The sequence below is a fragment of the Falco rusticolus genome, chromosome 12, assembly GCF_015220075.1.
Source record: "Falco rusticolus isolate bFalRus1 chromosome 12, bFalRus1.pri, whole genome shotgun sequence".
Taxonomy (NCBI): Eukaryota; Metazoa; Chordata; class Aves; order Falconiformes; family Falconidae; genus Falco; species Falco rusticolus.
The window spans coordinates 30,812,085-30,836,342 of record NC_051198.1 but is presented as its reverse complement, the minus strand read 5'-3'; the positions used below and the strand labels follow the sequence as shown (position 1 = coordinate 30,836,342).

At 42.1% G+C, this 24,258-nt stretch overlaps 1 protein-coding gene across 26 annotated transcripts in view; it reads left to right on the top strand.

Annotated features, from left to right (window-relative positions):
* The window catches only part of NRXN1 (neurexin 1), a 730,254-nt gene that overhangs the window by 630,370 nt on the left and 75,626 nt on the right, over nt 1–24,258 (top strand). For all 26 annotated transcript variants that reach the window (XM_037405538.1, XM_037405537.1, XM_037405535.1 and 23 more), the window contains one exon: nt 109–428. In XM_037405538.1, coding sequence (XP_037261435.1) covers nt 109–428 — 320 coding nt within the window. The remainder of the gene's footprint in view (nt 1–108; nt 429–24,258) is intronic.

The window sequence follows — 24,258 nt, the reverse complement described above, 5'->3', positions numbered from 1 at the left end:
TATAGTTTATTGCTCTCATTATTCACCCCATGACAATCTGTTATCACTCGTGTAGAGTACAGTGTTCACAGTCAACATTTTTGCATGTGTACAATATTATCTTCACAGGGCGTCAGCTCACAATCTTCAATAGCCAAGCAACCATAAAAATTGGAGGCAAGGAACGTGGCCACCCTTTCCAAGGCCAGCTCTCTGGTCTTTACTACAATGGCTTGAAAGTTCTGAATATGGCAGCAGAAAATGATGCCAACATCGTGATAGAAGGAAACGTGAGACTTGTTGGTGAAGTGCCTTCCTCTATGACAACTGAGTCCACAGCCACCGCGATGCAGTCTGAGATGTCCACGTCAGTCATGGAAACAACCACCACTCTGGCCACGAGCACCGCCAGAAGAGGAAAGACCCCGACAAAAGAACCTATTGGTCAGGTTAGTCGGCTTCCTCGCCTTTTGCAAATATTTTCCCGTCTTTGAGTGTGGCTTCCTATATCGCATTCACTCTGCAGATGAAATGGTTCCCGTTGGAGAACCGCATGACTTGCAGGTGAAAGTTCTGTGCCGTACGTGGCTGGTGGATGCAATGTTGATCAGCATGTGGAGGGGAAGGAAGAGCTCTGCTGTTCTCAATTAGGCAAACTTAGCCATTCAGATTTTTCTTGTGCTGAGGTGGATTGCCCCGTCACCCATCTTCATAGCAGTGTGATTTTGAAATACCCTTCCTTCCTTCGATGGCTGATATTGATTATTTTCAGCATAGGAACGCAGGATGTGTGGGATTAGAGAGATTGAAATGAAGTGATGGCTTTCTCCGTAAGATAGAGAACAGATACCGAGTTTGAAGAGGGAACAAGGAAAGGACTAGAAGGTGGAAGAGGTGGGAAAAGCAGGAACTGGCACTTTCTCTGGTCCCGTGATTATCTTCTCGGGCAGAATTCCTCATAAGAGGCAAGTGGCAGCAGGAGGAATTAAGAGCACTCTGGTCCCCGGGAGATCAGGCTCCCGGTCAGAGGCTGTTGTCGACTCTTGGTTGAGGTTATTTGTGTCTCATGAATTTAGTGATACGTTCAGTAGCTTTCAGGTTTTGTCGGGATCTCGGTATAATATGTGGGGGAATTTAATTATCAGGAAAAGGAAGGGGGGAAAAACAGGTGAGAGAATTAAGTACCTTCATCCTGTGGCTACTCTGAGTAACAGCATAAAGACTTTGTGCTTTAAAAACTTAAAATTTGCCAGGACATTCAGGTGGCAGGGAGGCAGTTCCTTTTATATTTATTCTGTCTTAAAAAAAACCAACCACCCGAAAAAAAACACCCACCCAACCACCACCAACAAAAAACAGATTGCCAAGAGCTTTTCCTCTGTTGACCAGGCTCACATGCTTGTGTGCCCTGAGATCCTGAGGTAGGAAAAGGAGAAAAGAAAGTGTCACGAGCCGTAGGGAGGAACAGGAGCACAACGTGATGAATGAGGTTAATTCTGTCAAGAATGGAGGCGAACAGGCTGATTAGGTGGGATGGCTGAGTTCAAGTTGCCTGTTTTCTCTGTGAAACCTCAACTCACGCTTGGAATTTGATCAGGGCATCAGACCTGACACTTCAGCTTCTCTGTCTGTAGTATTTTTATACACTTTCTACTCTGAACCTGAACATTTCATTTAAAGGTGAGCTTTTTTAAAAAAAGTATTTTTACTTGTATTTTCAAACACACACGGGTTTAATGCATTTTTCTTGTTTATGTAAAGTGCATGAAAATCCAAAGGGAAAGAAAAAGAAGGGAGGGGGGAGGGCAACTAAAACCCAACTATGGGTACGTGGAACCAGCCGCCTCCAAAAAAAGGCATCCATTGTAGACTGTAACTTGCAGATCTTTTAATGATCTTTGTAGTAAGCTAGAGTATTTTTATTAAATAGGCATTAAATTATTATTAATTCTGTTGTAAGTAGTATCTCACACTTTATTGTCCAAGTAGTCTGATCTCAGTACTTGCAGCAATGCAATGTAAAACTTCATCAAATTTACTCAGAGGAAGTTCTGCATCTAAAAGTGCAGGACATCCTCACAGCGTGGAAGAATTTGGGCTGAATTAATGCTACTAAATTATAGTTAAACTGAGTTAAACTGTTCTAACGGTGGCCAGCATGCTTTTGGCCTCTGCCACTCTCTCAAGTAACTCCCAGGCACACTTTGGGAGGAAGAACATCGCACATCGCAGGGACCATTCCCAGTTGGCACCTTGCACGGTCTGCGGGCAGTGGGAGTTTACTGGGACGGTTGCTTTGCCAGCTGGTCTCAGTTTCCAGGAATATTCCCCAGTATGATTTAGACACTTATTTGGATGTTTAGCCACTAAGATTTTTCTTTTTGAGGTGTTCCAATGGCATATTTGGGGAAGGAAAAGGTTTCTTAAGCTAACAGCTGTGGAGAGGTGTAATTTTTTCTGAAGATGGAAACAAACACTTAGGCAAAACAACCTGCCAGAGATTTTCTGTGTCTAGACTCTGGCTCCTGAAATAAGGGGTCGCCCTTCCAGATTTTATCAGAGCATCTACACCATGGGTTTAGAGCACCTCCCTGCCACTGGAGCAGAGTGACCTCGGTACAACTGTACCGTTCCCGTATCCTCTTCTGGCTAAAGGGGCTACACCCCAGCCCTGTGAGCACTTGCTCTTTAATGTCCCACCATCACACGCCTCAGGCAGGCCCCAGGGGCATCCAGATGTGCACAGCATCTTGCCAAAGCATGTTCTGAGGGTGAAGGTTTGGATCAAGCTCTCACCTGTTAGCCCGGCCGGTGCTAATACTCGATGCAGCTCATTTGAAACTCGGTATATGAGAGCCTGAAATCAATATTTCTGAGGAAAGCATTCAGCGTTGGTGTCGTTACAGCACATGGCACCCCGAGTATGTAACTGAGCCCTTCTGGCCATTAATAATACACAGCGGTTGACTTCAGCTATGTCTAAACATCCTGCCCGGTAGGATTTGTCTTGTCATTACGACTATATGCTTAATTAGTCAGGGACTGCACTGGAACGCAGTTTGCAATCAGGCCTGTGATTTGATTTAAAGAGATTGATAACATCCCGAAGTCAAAGGTGAAATCTGTCTGCAGGTTGCTGTTATTCATGCAACAGACTCAGACCTACGAATCTACTGAATCAAATTAAGGACATAATATCTTCTCTTCATTAATACACATTTTCTTATTCTACTTGCATGCAGTAATTTCGATGCTGGTGACCCATAAGACTCCCACAGGTCTGTCCTTCAGGGTGCTAAGTAGTCACTTTCCATCTTGGTGTCACAGGGAGATGAAGGCACTCACTACCTCATGCAAAATCTACTGCTAATTTCTGCATTCCCTTTCATTTTTGCCCTTTACATTTTTTTCTTATTGTTATTTATATATAACCTCTGCAAGAGTGTCAACTACATTGACATACTGTAATGCACAAGAAGAAAAGTTACCTTCCTAGCATTAATTAGGTTACTGAAGAAAACATGTAGCTGAACAGCAATTGCTAATGAAAAAACCTTACATTACTGCAAACCAGTGCATGTCTGAAATAGAATAGAAGCAAATGATCTAATCAGTCGGAGATTGTTTGCTCCATTTGCAGAGGTATTGAATTCAATTAAAGAATACAATACTTAAAGAAGATCATTTCAGTCTCTATTTATAGGAAATGTTCTTTTTAAAAACCTACAATGTTAGTGCTTAAATTGATGGTGTATGTGCTTCTCAGCATATATCTAACTAATGCAATATATCATACAAGATAGACATGATACTTCCAGAAAGTATGTTGAGTACTGTGGTGCACGATTTTAGACAAATGAGGTCTTGGTGCTTCGTGAAAAAAAGGTGCTTTTTGTTAGTGACTCTGCTCTAACTGAAGGTTTTCCCTACTTGGAGGCTGTGTCATATTTTAACAATGGGTGTTTTGCTGATGACAGACATCTTAATTATTATACTTGGAGATGTAGATTTTTCAAAGGGGAGAAAGGTACTCGAAGCCTATTGAACGTCAATGGTAGGTGAATGCCTCATTTTCCTTAGTGCCTTAAAAATCCCACCCCCCACCACTCCACCCCTTTGATTATAAGGGCATCTAGAGCTGTCAGCCTTCATGCAAGGCACTGCGTAAACACATAGGAAGTGACAGCCCCTGCCTCAAATAGCTTACAGAATAAACAAAAGGTATCAGGTAAGGAGAAGGGGAAAAAAAAATAAAGAGGAAATTAGGAGGTGGGAGGAAGAGGGAAATAAAGAAAGCATTGCACTCAATGTTAACAAGCAACATGTGGATTTGCATCCATCATAGGAAGGATAATTTACTGCCTGGTTTTTGATCTATTTGCTCTTCAGATAGCACCCCCTGCACTGCAGCTGTCCCCTAGGGTCACCGTATAGCTTACAGCAGACTCTGGAGTAGGCAGTTTAAGGACTGGGCTGCCCAGTTTGTCCCACTTGAGCAGCTGGTGCAAAATCGCCATCAGCTGGGTGGTCGATGAGAGCTTTTATCTACTTTGCTTCCCACTTTGCTGTTGACACTTAGAGGAACCTAGGCCAGTGGCACAGGAGCTGAGGACTGCAGGAGAGCTCCTTGGCTGCCCCCACGCTGGACAGGAGGAGGCTCAAAGTTCTGCATACCTTTATGAGCTTGAAAAGAAATCCCCAACCTTAAGTTTTACAAGAACAGGACTTCTGTTAAGTGAAAATATGCAGCTATATGTTGCTTACTTCTTTTGGGGAGCCTTAAATATGCACTGGGGCTCAGAAATCATGAATTTGTTCCAAGAATATCATCCTCTTTTATTAAGTTATTCAGCAAAATAATAGTTACATTCTTTCTTCTTTCTCTCTTTTATTTTTGACGTTTTTTAAAAAAAGTCTCATTTGCAAGGTTTTCTAGTCAATCATGAGGGTGATAAACTTCTTTTAACATTGAAAATAAAGGAGATCCACACGTCGTGTAACTCCAGGAGCCAGAATGTTAAGCAAAGCATGAAGTACTGCAAGGCTTGCAATAAAAATTGCAAGAGCTAGCAGAAGTGGAAAGGCTTCAAAAGAACTTTGAGTAGGGGTTTTGCTTGAATTAGGATAGCAAAATCAGGCCTTTATATCTCTTTGGCATGGTTTTGTGGATCTGTATTAACTGGAAATCATAAATGAAGAGATAGTAAATCAAAAATAATATGCTCATTCCCCATCCATTTCTAAGGATTTGATTATGACAGCCCAGGCGCAGAGCAGCCTCTGCCCTCATGCGCTGGGAACCGTTTCTGAAAGTTGTGTGCAAAATAGCTTTTTTTTTTATTTTTCATAAAGGATCCTGGCAGTCCTCTTTGTTCTTATCAGAGTGGGCTCTTATCTATAACACTAAGCCGCTTAACCAGCAATTGCAATATACTGTGAGATGATTGCATGTTTTGGAACAATAGGCACTGATTTTTGGTCAAGCAGAATTAAATTGACTTCATATTAAATTGATGAGCTGAAATTTGGTCAGTGCCTTGGAGGGCATACATCAGGTGAAAGGTGTGTTGCTTTACATGAAGCAGCGGATTTAAATGGTATTCACAGCAGCAGGGACAATGACAGCCTTGGTTCATCTATACCTGCCAAATAAACCCAAACATTTGAAAAAGGTGTTTTCCATGGAAAGAGTTCAATTTTAAGAATGGTTGTTCAGTACATGACCTTTACACAGGATGGTAAATGTGAAAATAATTTATGGAGACACACTAATCATTAAATCAACGTCGCTGACAGGAGGAAGAGTGTTTTCCACCCATCCCGGTTTGAGATTAGCCACTGTATGGTTTGCAATGCCTGTTCTTATAGTCAGGGCTCATGTTCTTTCCATGCCTTTGCGCTGCTGCCACTTCTTCCTCTGCACTGTCACAGCCAGTCTGTAGTTCATCGGCCCCAGCAGGCAAGGCTCTTCCTCCGGGGTCTGGTAAATCACAAGGATTTGACTCAACAGATGCTCACTAGTGTAAAGTGAATCCTGCAGCTTCCAGCGCCACCGCGCTCGGTGCCCATACACACTCACTGGGTGACAGGACCTGGGGAATTCAAGTGTTAAGGACAAATCTCATTTGCGGTAGGATGTCAACGCCAATGTAATTGTGGAAGTGCTTGTGTTTTAATTGCAGGTAGATGAAAAAATAGCTAGGTGCATGAAACCTATGCCCTTGTTTTGCCCTTTTTGTTTATTTGTCTGTTTAAAATATCATACCATGCATTTTTAGTTTCTTCTAGTGATTTTTAAAATTCAGTTAATTCTTTTAAAACAGAATTATTTTCTTTTCTTTTAAATTTTCTTTTAAAACATAATTGTTAGTTAATACCGATGCTCAAGTAGAATCTCAGAAAAATTGAAATAGGATACAGTGAACACTAAAATTCTCTACCTATGTTTTAGTATTTTCTACCTGATCCCACCTGACTTTCCCATTCTTCTGCAAAGAATTTGCATATTGAATACAGGTTCTTCTACTGGAGCACTGAAGTGATACAAATACGGGGGCTGTAGACAAGCAGCGTTCTGCACTTTTGTGTGTTGGGTTGGCTCATTGGTTTGTTGCTTCCAAGTATGACTTATGTGATTGCATGGTTGTCTGTCTGTCCCTCTTAATAAATACTGAATCCCTTAAACAATTCAAATATCTCTTTGGCATAAAGATTTCGAGGACATTAAGCTGCCAGAGAAGTTAAATTGCGTGAGTTCTGCTGCCCATCCTGATCTGCTGTGTATCGCAGAGCCATGTTTTCCTCTGGTTTGTGTTTAAAAAGCAAGGACTAAAAAGAAAATCAAAGGGAATGTGTGCTTAGGGTAAGGTTTTTAAAAGTTCCCTCAAATTCATCAGTGTTTCTATATTACTTCAATGTTTTTGAAAATCTTATCCTAAGGCATTTATCTCTAGAGATACTCTAACAGAGTGGCCTTAATGTGTACGTCAGCTACTTAAGACATACACGCTTTTGTGCATGTAGCCTTGCTATTGAACTCCTAAATAATAGCGATCGTCAATAGCTTTGTAGTTTACAGAGAATTTTGCCTCTGAAACCAGGGCTTTGCATCAAGCTTAGAGGATAAGACTCGCTGTGAGTCGTTCTTAGCATTTGTTAGAGGACGGGTTTATCCAGGTTTGTAGCACTCTGGGCCACCGAAGGCAAATCTTCACCAGCTGCTTGGGAAAGTCCAGGTGGAAAAATGCCTGGACGTGACCAGCAGTGATGCTCCGTGTCTCCTGCACTGTACAATCCAGAGAAAACCGACTTCTGCCTGGGCTGCTTTCTCTTTAGCTCTGCTGCAGATCAGCTTCAGGAGGCACCATCCTGGTGGGGTGGGGTTCCAGCCCCTCAAAAAAGGAAGCCAAACCACGCAGTTTCCAGCCAGCCAGCGGGATATGGCTAAAACCTGGAGCACTGCTTTGAAAATACCCCCTGCAGTGTGTATGCACAGGGAAAGGTAAAAAGTGTTTGTAAATTAAATTACAACATGGTTAGTATCCAAAGAACGTCAAGACACTTGTCTAAATTGTTGATTAATTGGTTGCAAACCAGAATTTGTTCTTAAGTTCAATTTGGGAAAAAAGGATCTGAGGCCTCTTGCAGCTTCGATTTTGTCATTCTTTCATGTTCAAATGACCAAGCTCGTTTATTACAAAGTTAACTTTATTGGGGGTGAGTGGGGTGTGTGTGTGTAACCCAGATTGGTGTTATCTAGTCTCAAATCCTGACTCATTACAATTTTCAATATGGTGAAGTAAAGCAAACATAATATTGATACCAGTGGTTTTTCCATAGCACGCTGCTTTTCTTTTTTTCCTGATACATTGCTCATGTCCCGTTAGCACCATAGTATTACTAAAACAACCTTTTGCGTGATACAGGACACGGTACTTACGGTTGCTAAGCAAAGTCACACCCAGACTGAGCCACAACAAAACAGTGATTTTTGTTGGAGAAATCTTTCCCTAGTGCTCATGGGCTCCTTCTTCCAACCGCTTTGGCAGGAGGGGTCCCCTCGCACGCAGCGGTGCTTAGTTCTGCCGGGTGCTCTGCGTCCGCCCGCCGCTCCCCTTGGCGCCCCTCAGCACGCTAAACAGACATCGCTGCCCCGGGGTTGTACGGAACGAGGATCGTCTTGCCCAGGTGGAACAAGAAGCTGTTGCAGAGCAGGTGACCCATAACCGTATGGTCACGGGGCTGTGAGGTGCTTTTCGGCGTTTGGGCTGGCTCAGCAGGCCTGGGGGTTACAGAGGGCGCTGGTCTGGTGTGGGCTTGCAGGATAGGAACCCTCGCACCGTATCCGAGAGCCGCTGTTCTCCTGGGAAGGGAAAGCGATGGTCTTCCAGCACCCTTACCGCTTGCCGGAGCTGCGGGAAGCCTGAAGATCTCCTTCACCGTTTCCTTTGGTGAATTTCCAACTGAAGTGCTGTGTGTTTTACATACTCGGCTCACGCCATTTCCTTTCAGAAAGCACAAAATAACACATTCTATGCCTTCACTTTAGTGTACAATTCCTATGTAATTGCTTGTCGATTCCTATGATTATGTGCAAGAGGGGAGAGGAAAGCAGTTTGACTTGGGGTGCAGCTCTCCTCTCTGATGCACATCACAGCAAAGCACCAGCCCTGCTGCCGCAGCGAGCAGCAACTGCAGTAGTTTTCGTGCAGTATGTGCCTGAGAGCCGCTAAGGTTAATTACTACAGGTTGTAGTGTTCGGTGTGCTTTTACATATGGCTGGCAAAGACCCGTCTACCACAGTATGTGGTCTGACGTTTCGTTGAACCTCAGGTGTGTATCAGAACGTTTCAAAATGTAGGTGATACAGCCGTAGCATATACTGGAGGTTTCCTCTAAACTTGGCAGTGACAGTAGTGTGCAAAACCTTGCTGCTCACTTACTGTTATTAAGAGCAAAGCTCCACTCACAGGCACGCCAGTTTCATAGACTGCACATCACCTTCTGTAATGAAATAATTCTTGGGATTATGTTCAGTTAATAAGTTAGTATGGAAGGTTTATTCAAAACACATTTGCCTTTCCTTTTTTTTTCCTTTTCTCTGGGTAGTACCAAAATCTGATGTCTGTCTTGAACAAATCAATACTTTTTTATAATTTGTTTAATTTAATCCGTTAGCTAAAGTTGTCTTTAAGTATTTGGCTCCATTTGGTAGTCTGCAATTGATCTGAATTGATCTGGTGCTTACGTTTTGTTTCGATACAGACATTGCTTCAGACTTAGATACTTTCTAATAGTTATGTCTCCAAGCTCTTTACCTAGGAGACTTGCAATTCTGTTACAATTAATTTTGAATGCAGGCAGTGTATTATTTCTTTGCATACTTTTCCTTTATTTTAACTGCTCTGTGTTGAAATGTCCCTCTTTTGCAGTTGTGTTTTGTGAGCATATATATAAGTATATACACACACAAACTTATAAAAGCCAGATGAAGTTTTTAGATTGGGATTTTTTTAGTTCAGAAGTGGACAGTGACAGTGAAGTGACTTCAGGAAGAAAACGATGAGACTTGCCAGTTTCTCCCAAGGGCAGAGACATCTTTGTTGATGAAGAGGAGAACTGAAGTTATCCCGTGGATCTAACTATACCCCCTTGCTCCTAGAAGTGCATGGAAACATGGACTGAGAAATAGGAACCATTTCCTTAAAATCCACTCTGGAGGATAAGACAATATACTGACCAATTAAACAAAAATCAGAGGCCAGGGTTTGTGTCAAGACCTGGGGGAAATGATACCATCTTCCTCCAGTTCATCTCCATTAATAAATAACGGAGTGCCTCCTGCTGTGAGGTGGCGATGGGATGAGGATGAAATCCATTAACGGCTTTGATGTGTTCGGATAGATTGTTAAGGATTATGTCTGTCTCTAGAAACACAGAAGTACCAGGTTTTAGGGGAATGTGTAGCAGGTAAATCAGAAGCGGTTCTGGAAAGAGAAGAGCTGATGTGGGAGGAAGCCCGTGCAAAGAGATGGCGTGGAGCTGCATACCCTCAGGTCCGGGAAGGAAAAAGGCTCGCACGGGGAACAAAACACGCGGGGGTATAATGTACTGTATTATTTTGCGACAGCCTTGAATCTAGCCACGTACTAAATGTCTGGGATTTTGTGGGTGGATACTTCAAGAAGAAGGACTGAAGAGGTTGACAGGGTTTTTGAAATGCTCATCAGCTCGCACAAGGTTTTGCTCAGCCCCCAGCATAACACTATAAATATAGAGAACACATTGATTCTGACATTTTCATGCTTAAAAAAAAAAAAAAAAAAGATGAGGTCAGAATCGGTAGCCTTAGACATACCTTAAATGACACTTGCATATTATTTTCAGGTTTTCAAAGCAGGGCATTAGTACCCATGCTGAGCAGATGCTGTGATAAAGCCAGGAACAGCACGAGTGAGATTCTGATGTCCATGTAGCCATAGGTGTCTCCACTGACCTGTAGATCCCAGAGTTGATCATTTGCTTTTCCTATCAGGATTCTCTCATGACTTTCTCAAGTGTGTTGGTGTTAATAAGCATAAAGTCCTAAGAAAATACTCCCCCTTCTTTCTTTCTATCTCTGGTCATATTTTGGGAAAACAAGTGTAGATCCAGCCTTCACGTTTCATGAGGCCACGACTGCACTGACATTGTCAGGAGGTTTACTGAATCCTTCGGGGGGATCCATCTAGACCAAATGTGTTCAGTAAAGCTGATAATTCCTTACATTAATACTAAGACTTAGTTGTTTAATTCCAGGCTCTCAGAGGCATAGATATGACAGTCTGAATACATTTTCTCTAGGTGTGATGGACTTCCTAATTAACTGATTTAATCCATGGAGAAGCATTATCAATACCTTCGTATATCATGCCATAGTGTAGGATAGCAGTAGTAGCTAGATGTGTGTTGCCTCCTAAAAATTACAAATATTTGCTTATGTATTTGAGTGTATAAACATATTTCTTTAGTTACACTTTTATAGTGATCTCCAGTTGCAGCTCCGATAACGTGAACATTTAAAATATTTCCCTGATATTGTCATTAACATTAACATATCCTCTCCCTGAGGTAGGTGCTGGGTGGCTTGAATCACTGTGTACAGGAATAGTGTAAAAAACTTCTTTTCTAGAGTAATCCAAACAGCCATATTACAATTAAATGAGACATAAAGGCAGTTGTCACGTTTTTCCGTATGAAATGGCGATCATGGTTAAAATCATACACACAAGTGGCAGGGTCAGGTTGTGATTATTGTTTTCTTCAATGAAATGATTGCTGGAAGAATCATTTGGTATGACCCAAAACAGGTTTTCCATTTTTATCAGCAACATAACAAGAACAAAAGAAAATATTTTGTTCAAAGCTATTTCTGTTTCTTTCTCTTTTTTTATTCTTTATTGTTAAGTTCAGGCAAATTTGGGAAAAAAAAGATTCAAAATGAAATTTCAAACCAGATCTGTGTTTAAAAAAATGTTTTCAAAGTATTGTATTAATCTAATTAGACATAAATCTGACATAAATTAGACATAAATAGACATAAACGGCTGAGATCAGCCCAGTGTTTTCAATTTGCAAATCAGTTGTGGCAGTGCCTCCTCTGTAATTCTAACTGACCTTGGCATTTAAACTTTTGCAGTAGTTTTTCTAGTGCTATCAGTCCCCACAGAAATAGAGGCCATTCTCTATTTTTTCAGTGTTATGCAGGTAAGTCTTTAGAGGTAAGCCTCTAAAGAACATCCTACAATGTGGAGCAAAAGACTTAATTTAATATCTTCATCGATTACAAGTAGCTATCAGCTTGCTTACTCTGTAAATATATTAAAGTGCTTTGTTTTTCCATAAGAGGGAGTTAACAGATGTCTGACATGTTAATTCCACCATATGGCAGTTTCATTTTCTTCCTAGTGCAATATTAAAATGATAATGACGAGAACTGAGTAACGTGGTTAATCTTAGTAGGCGTAAGTTTCACCAACGTTTAAGAAGCAACAAGGGGTGATTATGACTTGGTATTGAACATCGGGAGAGGTGTATTGTGGTTTTCCCTCTTCAGTCCTGGGTTGGTGGTGAAAGGAGCTAGGTCACCCAACAAGACCTCACCACCTCCAAACTGCAGGATGCTGGTGGTGGTGAGGACAATAGCCCTGTTTCAGGGATGCTGGTGAAGCTCAGGGGGTAAATGTCTTCTGGTAACAGTGAACAGGAGAGCTAATGTCATGCGTACGTGGTTTTTTCACATTATTTTCACATATTCTATTCATCAACAGTTACTCTCAACATCAAAGCATAGTATTTATCTTATGTAAAGTTTATTCCTCTTTGTTGGTAATATATGAAAAGTCTTGGATCTGTCAGATGGGAAGTCTGAGCCGTGACTTGTTGAAGATTAGGAGGGTATTCTAGGAAGGTATTAGCTTCTGCTTGCTGTATCCCTGTGCTCTGCCCAAGGCGTCCTCTATTAACCATCACAAGGAAAGATTACCAGGCTAGGTGAACCTGTAGACTAACCGAGTACGGCCATTTTGATAACACGGTTTTAATTTATTTAGGGGGGGGGGGGGGTATTGTATTTTTATATATATATAAATATATAATATTTATTATGATAACATGGTTATTATTTATATGAAAAAAAGGCTGCTTCTTTTGTTTTCTGCTTTTCTGAATATAGATGCTCGTATTTCAATTCATGGTTGGGGTTTAAGGAGTTTCCCCAGAATTATTTTCAGACGTTGCTCATGCTGATCGGCTATCTAGCAAAACAAACCAAAAGGCAGGTTTTCCTTTTCGCAAGGCAAGTTCATCATTTAGAAGCTGTACCCGTATGACCTAGGTAGATGGGGCCAAGATAAAAAAAATACATATATTGAGAAACATTGAAGAAACTGCATTCAGGCATTTCACTGATGTACCGAGGAGGGTCTGTATGCCCACAGAAGAAAATAAGAAGTTAGAGTAAAGCTCTGTTGGCATTCCCTCACCTCCTCCTTGGTCAAAGAAGAGAAAAATTCAGTGGCATGGGTGAAAGTCACAGTGTGAGCGTGATTTTGTTTACAAATTCTAACAGTAAGATAGAGCTGTAGTGCTGCATTGTCCGAGTATTCGCTGTAATAGTTGAAAATGCCATGTTTTCTTTCAGTAGTGTAAAAGGAAATTCTATAAAATCTATTGCTGATGAATAAGGCATATAAGATTTTTTTTCAGATGATACATGTGGGCCTGAGTACACGGAAGAATTCTAATTCAAGATAGCATTGAAATGTATGTGTTTTCTCTAAACATATGCTTAAGTAAATTCTAGAATTGGAAGGGATTTCAACATGTGATCTTCAATTTTTTCCTTGAATGGGCAATGAAATTAGAAATAATGCTGCCCGTCTGGTGCCATCTTAGCCCAGGACTAAACTAATGGTAGAACCTGACTCGGTTCTCATTTGTTCTCTACACAAGGAGGAGTTCTCTTTTCTTCCATTTTTCTAATTAAGGTGTGACACAAGGTGTGATTCTGATATCTGAGCCACTATTTTGTAACAAGCAGTTGAAAGGATTGAATTGTTTTATTTCTGTCCAGGTTAGGTGCCTGTGAATTATATTCTACAAAACCTCACCCACAGGCGGTAGGGCATGAAAAGTGCAATCTGATTTGCTCATTTCAAATAGCTCATTAATCATTAATGCCAACATTCTCTTAATTATGGATCTTTGTGACCAGCAGAGCATTTACTGGTGATCTGCAGAGGAGATGGCTCATTACTTTATGGGCTCTCACGTTTTTTCCACTTGCTGTACCACAGTGCTGGTGGTTAAAAGTACACGCTAATGACGGATTGTTTTCCTACGTACTCTGCTGCCATCTTTGCCACAAGAGGCCCTGGGTAGCTTCCCGTGGGAGACAAGTGATCTGCCAGATATGGAATAGAAGGTATTTAAGGGCTGCAAGGCCATTCTTTATAAAGATGATGTTCTGGACAATGAGCATGTTTTGAGAAGTTGGTTAGGATAAATCAGTCTTCTTAGAATATCCCATAGCTCTAACAGTCCAAGTGAAGCGGAGAAGTTAGGGTGTGCTAGCACATAAGGCCTGAATACACCCAACTGTGGAGAAAAGTAAACCTCAGATCTGCCCGTCTTATGTGATATGTTGGTAAAAAATAAATTCTGGTATAACTTTTCCCAGCACAAACTTTCATGAGTCTCTCCAAGAGTTTTGAGGAAGAGCTGGGATAAATGTGGCTGATTCTGCTACTTGGACGAGTCCTTTCTGCCAAGGCAGGCAGCAGAGCTCTCCTTCAATGCTAAAGCAGTGGGGGTTTCACTTGCACTCTGGGGACTGGAGCGAAGACCCCCGCTGAAGGCACGCGGGGTGACAAGCAGACATGGCGCAGCATAACTTGCAGCTGCTGTTGACCAAGAGAAAAGGATAACTCGCAGGCTGGAGAGGATGAACTTCTGTGGCAAATTCCCTGGGCTGTGCTGGCAAGTTTCTTAGTACTTTCAGAGCTCCCACCTTTTTGTTTCTTTGAGAGGAGGTGTTTTTTGAAGAACAAAAAAAAAACAGTAGTACAACTGAAAGTGGCCAAAGAGCTGATTCTTAAAATTTAATTTCAATTACGCATGAATATGCTGTGAGAGGTGGATCAGAAATGTGTATTATCCTGCAGCCAAAATGGACAGAAAGGGTAGCAAATCCTTGACTTTGGCTAAATAAACAAAACTGTTGAATAACTTCATACACTGAGCCAAATTCTCGGTCGCCGTGATGCAACTCTGTTGACTTCAGCTATGGGCACTGGTGTAGCCGAGACAAGAATGTAAATGACAAAATTGTTTCTACGTCCTCCCTCGGAGGCAGCCTGTGTTTTGAAGAGACACTCATCACCCTATTTCTTCATCTCTAAATCTGCAACAAGCCAAATGGTAAGTTTGAAGCATCAAAGAGGTAGTTAAAAGTTAAGGGTGACAGCACCAAAGATTAGGGGAACTGTTGTGACTGGAAGAGCAAGAAAAGCTTTAAACAAAGGTACGTGTGCAGATTTAACGTAACGCTGCCACCACTGCCCCCACCAAGACAGCTCGATCTGTGTAGGAAAAATGAAAGCAGGTGCTATCGAGCTGGGAATGGCAACTGAACACCGTGCGAGGTGGCAACCAGCCTCCGGGGTGTGCAGCCAGCCCCCTTAACTGCAAACTCTGTGCTATGGCATATGCAAACGATCAGAGGTCTGCGTCCAAAGTGAACGTCCATTTAAACAAGACACATTAAGAGCAATAGATTTGTACTGGGATAAGGCTCTCTGTCCCCCAAATACTATCCTGTCGTGCCAGGCAATGCGTTTAATTTGCTGACCAGTTTTTAGATGGATGTTGTCAGTACGTGAACGTTGCCTGGAGGCGTGTGGGACTCTGCACAGAGGCGCCTGGTGCCACCGTGGATGTCCTGGCTTGCTTGAAGCTCGCACAGGGCTCGCGGATGTGGCACAGGGCTAGCAGGAACCCTGTGCCCTGCTTGGGGGGTGGGTGAAGGGTGTCACAGGTGGGCACGCTGCCGCGGAGCTGTGCCCTAACCATTAAAGGAGCTTTTGTGGAAACAAAAAGGATCCTCCCTCCAAATCTTCTAATTTTTTTTTCCCATCAAAATGCCGCACTCCTAACAAAGTAATGGCAATAATACTAATATATGACTTTTAACACATCCTCTCCCAGCAGTGTGCCTCGTTGGCTTTTGCTGAGGAGATGGGATGGCTCTGTGTGTTCTGCAGAGACACAGAAGCCAAAGTGACTTGTTCACCACCAGCAAGGAGCAGAGACGGGGCACAGGAGGGCTCAGCTCTCCTCAGGTCACCTTCGTAGTTGACACACAAAGCTGCATTTGACACAGGCCAGTTTCACCGTATAAAACAAGTCAGTAAATGGTTACAGATTTACAGCACACACAGCCCTGAGCTGCCTTAAATAGGTGTGTAATTTTATTTATTTTTTTATTAAATCGTATAGCTGAACATAAACTCTTTCAGGTTAAGTTGCAGTCCTAATTTTCAATCAAGTTTTTTTCTTCTCCCACGACGGGGAGGGGGGAGGTAATTGTATTTTGTATGGTGACAGGGGATTTGTGCTGGCTTCAACCAGCTGCTGAAATCAGTGATAACAGTCACCGCGCCCCCCCTCCCCCCCCTCAGATAAAGAGCTGCCGCTGAGTCTATTCCTCAAGCTTAAGCCAAATTGCTTTGAAGGCCTGTGAAATTCAATTTGCAAGAGAATGGAGGATCCTCTCCATGTAATTTCAAAACGTGGAAAATAGTAATTGCTTTTACTTCATTCAGAGCATCCGTGTAGGTAAGCCGCAGCATCCTTTGGCCGCTGCCAGAGCTGGGGAGAGGACAGACCCGCCGCTGGCTGCCAGCGATGCTGGACCCCCCGTCTTTCTGCCGCAGCCATTGCCTTCAGCCTCCTTGTGCCGGCTTAAGGCAGCGCTTTGCATCGCGCCAAATTACGTGAAAAAGGGTCTCATTATGATAACTCTCTCTTTAATTGACTGCATTTATATGTGTCTCTTCAGCATGGAAGATAATCCTGTATATGCATAGCCAGGCTTGATCTCAGATTTGTAAGGTGTTTAGATTTGTTCCGTTCAGCAGAGAACATAAGTATTAGTGGATTTTTTACAAGTCTCCTGTTAGGAGCCATCCTTGATCCTGTGGCTGGCTTGTCTGCTGGTAATCTTTTTCCATGCTTGAAGAACTGACAAAAGCATCTGGGCCTCCCTGGCAGTAATTAGGGCGAGCTAACTGCCTGCTGTGCGGGAGAGTAGCTCTGAGATTTGAGGAAATGCAAGTGCAAAATGCAAACTGGCTGGCACGCCAGTGCCTTGTTTCCTTTACACAAAGGAACCCCTGCCTTCAGTTGCATTTGACTGAGACCACGATCTTCTTTTTGTTTCTCTTTTTGGGTTTTTTTGTGTGTTTGTTTTTTTTTAACTCAGAAGTTCTACCAAACTCCAGTGTTATTTTAAGAACTCCAAGCTCAGAGTAAGGTGGTTTTGTTATGGGGTTTTTTTGTTTTGGGGTTTTTTTTTCCCTCTGTTGCACAGCTGTATATCTAGAATTGTCTTCACAAATTAATCAAAAGCCTTCACTTTTCAAACACTGGAGGTTAAAAACCTAATGGAGGAACATTCCTCTCTCCAAAAACCTCATAAAGACTTACTACAGGAATTCCTTAGTCAATCTTTTGATGTCAAATCATTGGGTACTAAATATTTACGAAGCTTTCTCCAAAGAGAAACTTAAACATACATGAACCTGTAGGTGGGAAAAAAGAGAACCTCAGGCTGCAATCTAGAAATTTTGTGTCCAGGAAGCCTGCCTCCCTTAAAGAGATTCCACAAGACCATGAGAGAAGGGGCTGCTTATAACATGCATGTTACTAACACTGGCTGTAACCTCTGTGCGCCTGGGTTTGCACAGCCTTCCTTATCACAGCGTGGTTTGCAAGCGGAGGGCGTGAGTGGTGTCTTGTAGAAGACATCCCCAGCAAAAAAGATGTGGGGAGCAGCAGCTGGTCCTGGCAATTTATCCACTTGGGTTAAGAATTGTTATTTTTTAATTTTTTTCCTGTGGGAAGAGAATAATGGGTGCCATTCATGAACAAAATCCTGCCTGGCCCCTGTGTAGCTAGAGGTAAATGAGGGCAAAGTAATCTGTTCCTTTCCTCTAGTGGACTTTTGCAGAGGCTGGATGCAGTTTGTGATCTTTTCTTTGAAAATTGAATGGTGCATGAAGATGTCCTGAGATCCTGCTTTGTCTACAAGACTCTCTGTGACAGATGTTTGTCACTCTTGACGTCCCTTTCTTTGACATTCTTTTCAAGGGCTCCGTTCTACTAAAATCTGAAGCAGTCTCTTGTGATTTAAATGGTCAGAAATACTGATCTGGCATTACGAAAGAACAGATTTTGTTTTCTGTAAATTACCTGAAGACTTTTCATTAAATCTTCATCTTATTCCATGTCCTCCTGATTATCACATCCCCTCCTTGCATTACTTCTTACATTGTAGCATCATCGTGCCACAGTATTTTGTCTGTGAGAAGAAAAGTAGCATCCCCTCCCTCATCATAAGAGGACAGTATTGGTGCTGCAGCAGAGACTGGCTGGCAGCAGGTGCTTTTAAGTCCTGCAGTTATTTTTTTTCTTTCTTCAGAGGTAATTATCAACAAATCTTGATATTTTTTTAAAAATGTATTATTTTTTCTTAAGATCATAAATGCATTTGCCACCGCGCCACACCTTTGCTGTCACTTACGCTCCGTTCCACCACGTTATGCCCTGAATCTGTTTTGTGATATATGACACAATTATATCTCAGGGAAATTTGCTCTTCCCTTCTTATGTTGTATGATTAATTTATATGCAGTCAGTGCATGCTTGGAATGAAACAAGTGTTTCATGTTTCTGCATTTCTTCACATTTTTGTGCTCGGTGTTTTTTTGAGAGGGAGGTTTCCGCAAAGCTGTTTTGGCATTTATTTTCATTGAGAAGTTTAGCTAAATAATTGAAACAGCCAAAAAATGGCTTAAAAAAAGGGGCAAAATGTTTTTTCTTGTGTTGCTTCATGAACAGCTGAGTTTGAATACAGATGCAGAGACTAAAGTAAATTAGATTATCTCAGTTCAGTATTCCGCACCACAGTTCCAATCCCCATCGTTGTCCCAATCCCCATATCTATGAGATGGGAAGATTAAGTAATAATGAAGACGTGTCACTGCACCTGCTTTCACTGTATCAAGCTACATACAGTAAATCCACCCATAGTTTCATTTTCCCCCCTCTGGCATCATCTGTTGTTCACGTTCCCAGCCAAGGGTCTGATCTAGCTCTCCAAAGACTCTAAAACCACATTTCTAATCATTGCCTGTTCAGATTTGCCTACAGATTTTGAAAACAAGCCTCTTTCCAAGGTCTGCCTGCATAAAGTAAACTGTAAACGTTGGAGCCGATGTGGGCTTCGTTTGTTAGAAGACCGTTTAAGCAGAACACTGGTGTTCAATGGTGAACATCTGGCACACGAGGTGATCTAGCGGCTCCAGCCTTGCGACTGGCACGGGCATGTTTTCAAAGGGCGTTACGAAGAAGGTAAGAGTTCACCAAAATAAGGTTTTCAGGCCTTTTGTGTGTAGCATCGGAGTCGCCGGGACCCTCCCCAGGACAGCAGGGGCAGCTTGCATCCTGCCCGGTGCACACGGTGGTGGTGCCTTTGCTGAGCCGCACGGCAGCTGGCTCGGTGGGCACGGCTTTGGGTTCCTCGGTCACTGCTCCAGATAATACAGATGGGGTGGACGTATGGTGGGTGATGTTGATAACAGAGGAAATGAACCTGTGAAAGGGCTGTGAGTCCAGAAATAGGGATCAAGTGCGGAGCCGTTACATTGCTGGGCTCCTTGAATAAACTGCAGCCGTGTCAAAGCCGTGGTTTGTCTTGGCATGGACATGGCCTTTGACTTTCAGTCTCTTTCTCTATTGCAACTTAATTGTTTTTCTCTTATAATATTATTATTATTATTATATTATTATATATTATTCTTCCTCCTCTGTCAATCAGCATTGTTTCTGTGAGATTTTTGCTTTTTTTTTTTTTTCTTTTTTTTCTGCTCCACTAGTACACGCTGTGATGATGTTCCCCTTTACTATCCTCCAGCTCTTTTTTCTTTTTTTTTTTAATGTCAGATGGCCCCTCACTGTTAAGGTCGTGTGCCATCAGCCTCACTGGAGAGTCCCGAGTTCCATGGCAGCCATATAATTGACTGGGTAGCATCTCACTGAAAGGTCACAGCGTGCTTTGGAGGCTGTTTTTCCCTTGTCTTGGTAGCGTTTTGGCTAGGTAATTATGTTCCATGCGATTCCAGCCTCTTGGTTCACATTTACAGTTTTTCTTGTTCAGTAAATGGAAAATACAATTCATATTAATCAGGATTTATTGTACTCAACAGCTGTTGTTATGATGCATCAAGAATGGCCTATCAGGATTGATATGTTTACACTGAACCACAGCATCTGGAATTGCTCCATGTACTCCCGTCCTTATCTGCCCTGGTCTGAAGCCCTTGGCTTTGGGGAAACCAAACGACAAAGGGTTAGGCAGTGGGAGGGAAGAATCCCACAGACCCCATAGCTCTTCCTGGCTTCTGCTGATGTTTTTACTAATACAAGGAGAGTTCCGCAGATGAAAAGCAGGGCAGGATGTGTTTGGAGTTTAAAATTCTGTTTGAGTGCTGAAAACAACTCTTGTTCCCTGTTGTCCTGCAGTGGCCCAGACCCAAAGCTGTCATTCAGCCTGGTGCTGACTCCTGCGGTTGCAGCAGCAAGGATGTTCCCTGTTGTTTCCACAAAAGGACCAAAACATCAGCCCTTCTCCACCCATCAGCAGTCCAGGCATTGATTTACTCCTGGTTCTTCATCTACAGCAAGTCCCTATCTTGTTAGGTGATGCAACCAAAACATAAATAATATGAGAAGTACTTCAAGATAAATGCTATTAAAAACTAGGTGCAATCCTTGTAGCATTGCCATAATGATTTTATTTTTTTTAAATCTTGCAACTTAAAGTTCACACCGTCAGGTTTTACTTTGCAGACCAGAGCGCTAGAAATTCAGCTTTCTAAAAATTGAAATGAGATTATGATATATGCAATTGCAAAGACTGGGGTTTAAGAGAATAACGCCAGTTAGCATAAAACCTGAAGGTCTTACAATGAAAACTGGCCAGATATGTATGTGCTAGAAAAGACTAGAACAATGGTTCCAAGTGAGTGTCACTATAACATTATATTGATATACTAATAAACCTAAACTTTGGAAATGGCTGGTACTTTCATCTAGAATAATTATTGTAATAGAAGACTTCCCAGGTCATTTTTATTGCTCTCCTGTGGGGCTGAGGCTGTTCTGCTGTAATGGAGTTTGCATATTCAGGATATTTTAAGACCTATGAGAAGGTCATCTGTTAATAACCAACGGTGAGTCTGAACAGCTCTGCTAGGCTCTGTTTTATGGCTTGTCTTTGGACAGAAATGTAAGCTTCAAAAGAATAATAATGCCCAAGCCAGTAAATAATATGTGTCATCCTTGCTAATCTAGAAAAACTGTGCATGCTCGTTCAGCCTATAGATATTAACTCCTTTCATTGTCTGAACAGAGACCTTTCTGAATCATTTGCCTCATATAATAGATTATGAATCAATTGCTGTGAATTGGCAAGTTCTGGTGACTTCCATTTTATTGGATTTAATCTTTCTCCTGTCATGGGTGTTCCAGGGAACTGGCTGCATTCGTTATGGCCCACTGTTGATGGCAGAGACGTATTCCCTTGCAGGAAAGCTGCTCCTGCAAGCTGTAAATTGAAGTTGAAAACTAAATTTATTCCTTCTAATACCTCATGCCGAATGGCTGAGCTTCAAAACAGCCCCATAGCATCAACTTTGGTGTTAGTTTGACAGCGTTGCATTTCCAGTATTTAGCTGAGTCGCATAATTTAGTGCAAAGTATTGCAACTGTTTTTCTGTACATACTCTTTTAAATACTTCTTCATTTTCTGTCCGCGTATCTTATTAGCTATCAGGCAGTTTGTGTGCCAGTTGGTGTGTTTGAGGTTAGCACAATGTTTTTTATGGTTGTACTGTACTGGGTTTGAGTGTTTATACCTTGCTGATGCTCCATCTTTAACATAAGTCTGTCAGCGTAATATGTATATCATTCAAAACGTGATATTTTATGTTATTTCATTTTGCTGGGCTATCATTTTCAGACACCACCAAAAATTGTCTTGATTTTATCAAAGAAGGGTGCGTTTGAATGATAATCAGAATGAGGAGTGATAATGAACCTGTATTTAGGAACGCCAGGCATTCGAACAGCTCCACCTAATAATTTTTGCCCTGTCGATAACACCTCACCGTTGGGGCAGGTGGCAGTGTAGCCCAGCGAGCTCACGTGCAGAGGTGACTGCAGTAACTTCCCAAGGTTTTTTGCCTTGACAGGTTTGGGCTTGTCTTCCGTTTTTGTTCGAAGAGCAGATGTCCTTACTTTTATAGGACAAAAAGCAGTTGAGAACGTCTTTTTTGATGTGGCTAGCTTAGTTCAAGGTATATTTTTCTTAATGGTTGTAGACACTGAAAGGGCTTTGATATGAGCAAAGAACCATCCTGTCTGTGGTTATGAGTGGGATCGGGACTCAAGCCTGATTTCCAGCGCCTCCGACTCCTACTTTCTGGAAAGCAGGCAGACTCGGGCTCACATGGGACCAGATTCTGACTCTCTGCTGAACGGCAGTGCTGTAATGTGAGTAGCCCTGTGCATAGGCATCTGGAATGAAACAACATGGGCAAAAAAGCAAGCAGAAATGTCCTCGGTCTCCTTAGCCATGTGGGGAGAAAAACTTGCCATTGAAAAATCTTTTTATGTGTTTTAGCCACTTCACAAGAGACTTGTGAAGGCTTTTTTATGAATTTCCCTTCTCTGACTTTTCCTATATATTTCTGCTTTAAGGATCAAGCATTCCTCCTGTCTCTGTGGCCTCTCTTTGACAAGTCTATTCTTCTAACTGGTTGTGTCAGGCTTCAGAGATGCTTTTAGAAACACCTGTCCTGTGGTTTAGAGGCTTGACAGTCATTCAATTTTTATCCTTTACCAGTTAAACTCATGAGATTCAAGTGTAGGGTCAAAGCCAAAGTGTTTCTTATTTTTTTTCTCTAGCATGGCTGCCAACCAACGTTAAAATAGATACATTCCCCAAGAGTATTAGCAGTTGTGCACAGAGAGGCATGTTAATTGTGCAGAAAGCTGAAACATGAGCCTTTCAACTTGCCTTACCATCTTGCTCCTGTCCCCAGCTGCTAAACCTTTTCATTTCTCTGCTTCTTTAGCCCTTCGTGATTACTCCCCATTGGACCCATAACTGTGCACCATACCTCTCCTAGGTGCTGGCTCCTGCCCCAGTGCATAAACCCAACTAATGAATGATTTCATGTCTGTCGTGGGGTCTGCTTCTCCGGAAGTTTCTCTTTATCCCACATTTATAAGAAGAGTTACCTGCTCAGAACACAGGACTTGGAGTCCTTTTTCCTAGTAATAGGTAATAAAAGTCTGCCCTTAAAGGAAAGCATCCTTGTTCACAACCCGTAATGAGATGTGGAGTTCTGGAGATACCAAAGAGATGGCTCTTGGAAACAAAGCTGTCACTGTGCTGATGCCACGGCTGGGTCAGCAGGTGAGCAAAGCTGCCCGGTAGCCCACCCACATGAACGGCTAGCCACGAGATCTGCAGTCCTACAAGTAGTGCAGGAGCGTAGGTGTTCTCCGTTGCCAATCACCCACACAGGGAAGACCTCATGTTAGAGTTTCCTGTCCCTCAGCTGGGAAAGAGATGTCATTTTTATGCCTCTGTGTCAGTGGTGCTTAAAAGGCCTTAGGAACACGTAAAATAAAATCCATCTGGGATTTTGAGGTTGGTTTGTTTTTCTTTTCTCTTCAAATAGCCCAGAGCTAGTATCCTTTGTGATCCCTTAAACAGTGACCAGGTAGGTTCAGTTTTAGTCTCCACATGAAGTAAATTGGATGGAAGCAGGATGATTTGAGCAGGAAGTTCTTTTGAGTAAACTTAAATAAAACTGTGCTTTCCACTTGACTGAGAGGAAAAGGTGGTGGAATTTTGGGAAAATTGTTACACACTTGAAATGCTTCACTCATACTCTATTTGGACGAGAAGGAGCAATATATCACAAACAGATTTCTTGTGATTGTCTTCCCATTATAATATAATGCAATAAAATAACACTGAAAAGGAAACAGAAAATGAAAAAGATGAGAATGTATAGGGAAAAGGGCTCTTAATGTTTAATAGCTACCACTAAAGTCCCTAATTCAGGCTACCAGTTCTTACCTTCTGTAAGATGAGGTGTCAAACGTTATTTAAAGTGTATGTGCTGTGAGATTGGACTATGCTCGGTGTTTCATGATTGATAAAGTATTGTTCCTAAATAAATCTTGCAATTCTAGCTGCAGTGACACAAATAGTAGAACACGAAGGTGTGAAAGAAAATGGCCAATTTGAGTGATACGAAAAGAAGCTATGCTTCATTTGGTCTTAGAAAATAAGGCACAGTACAGATATGATTGCCTTTCTTGAACGGTTGCATAGGATTGCTACTATATAAAGCTCTCCCTGCGACATTTTTGGAGTGACTCAAT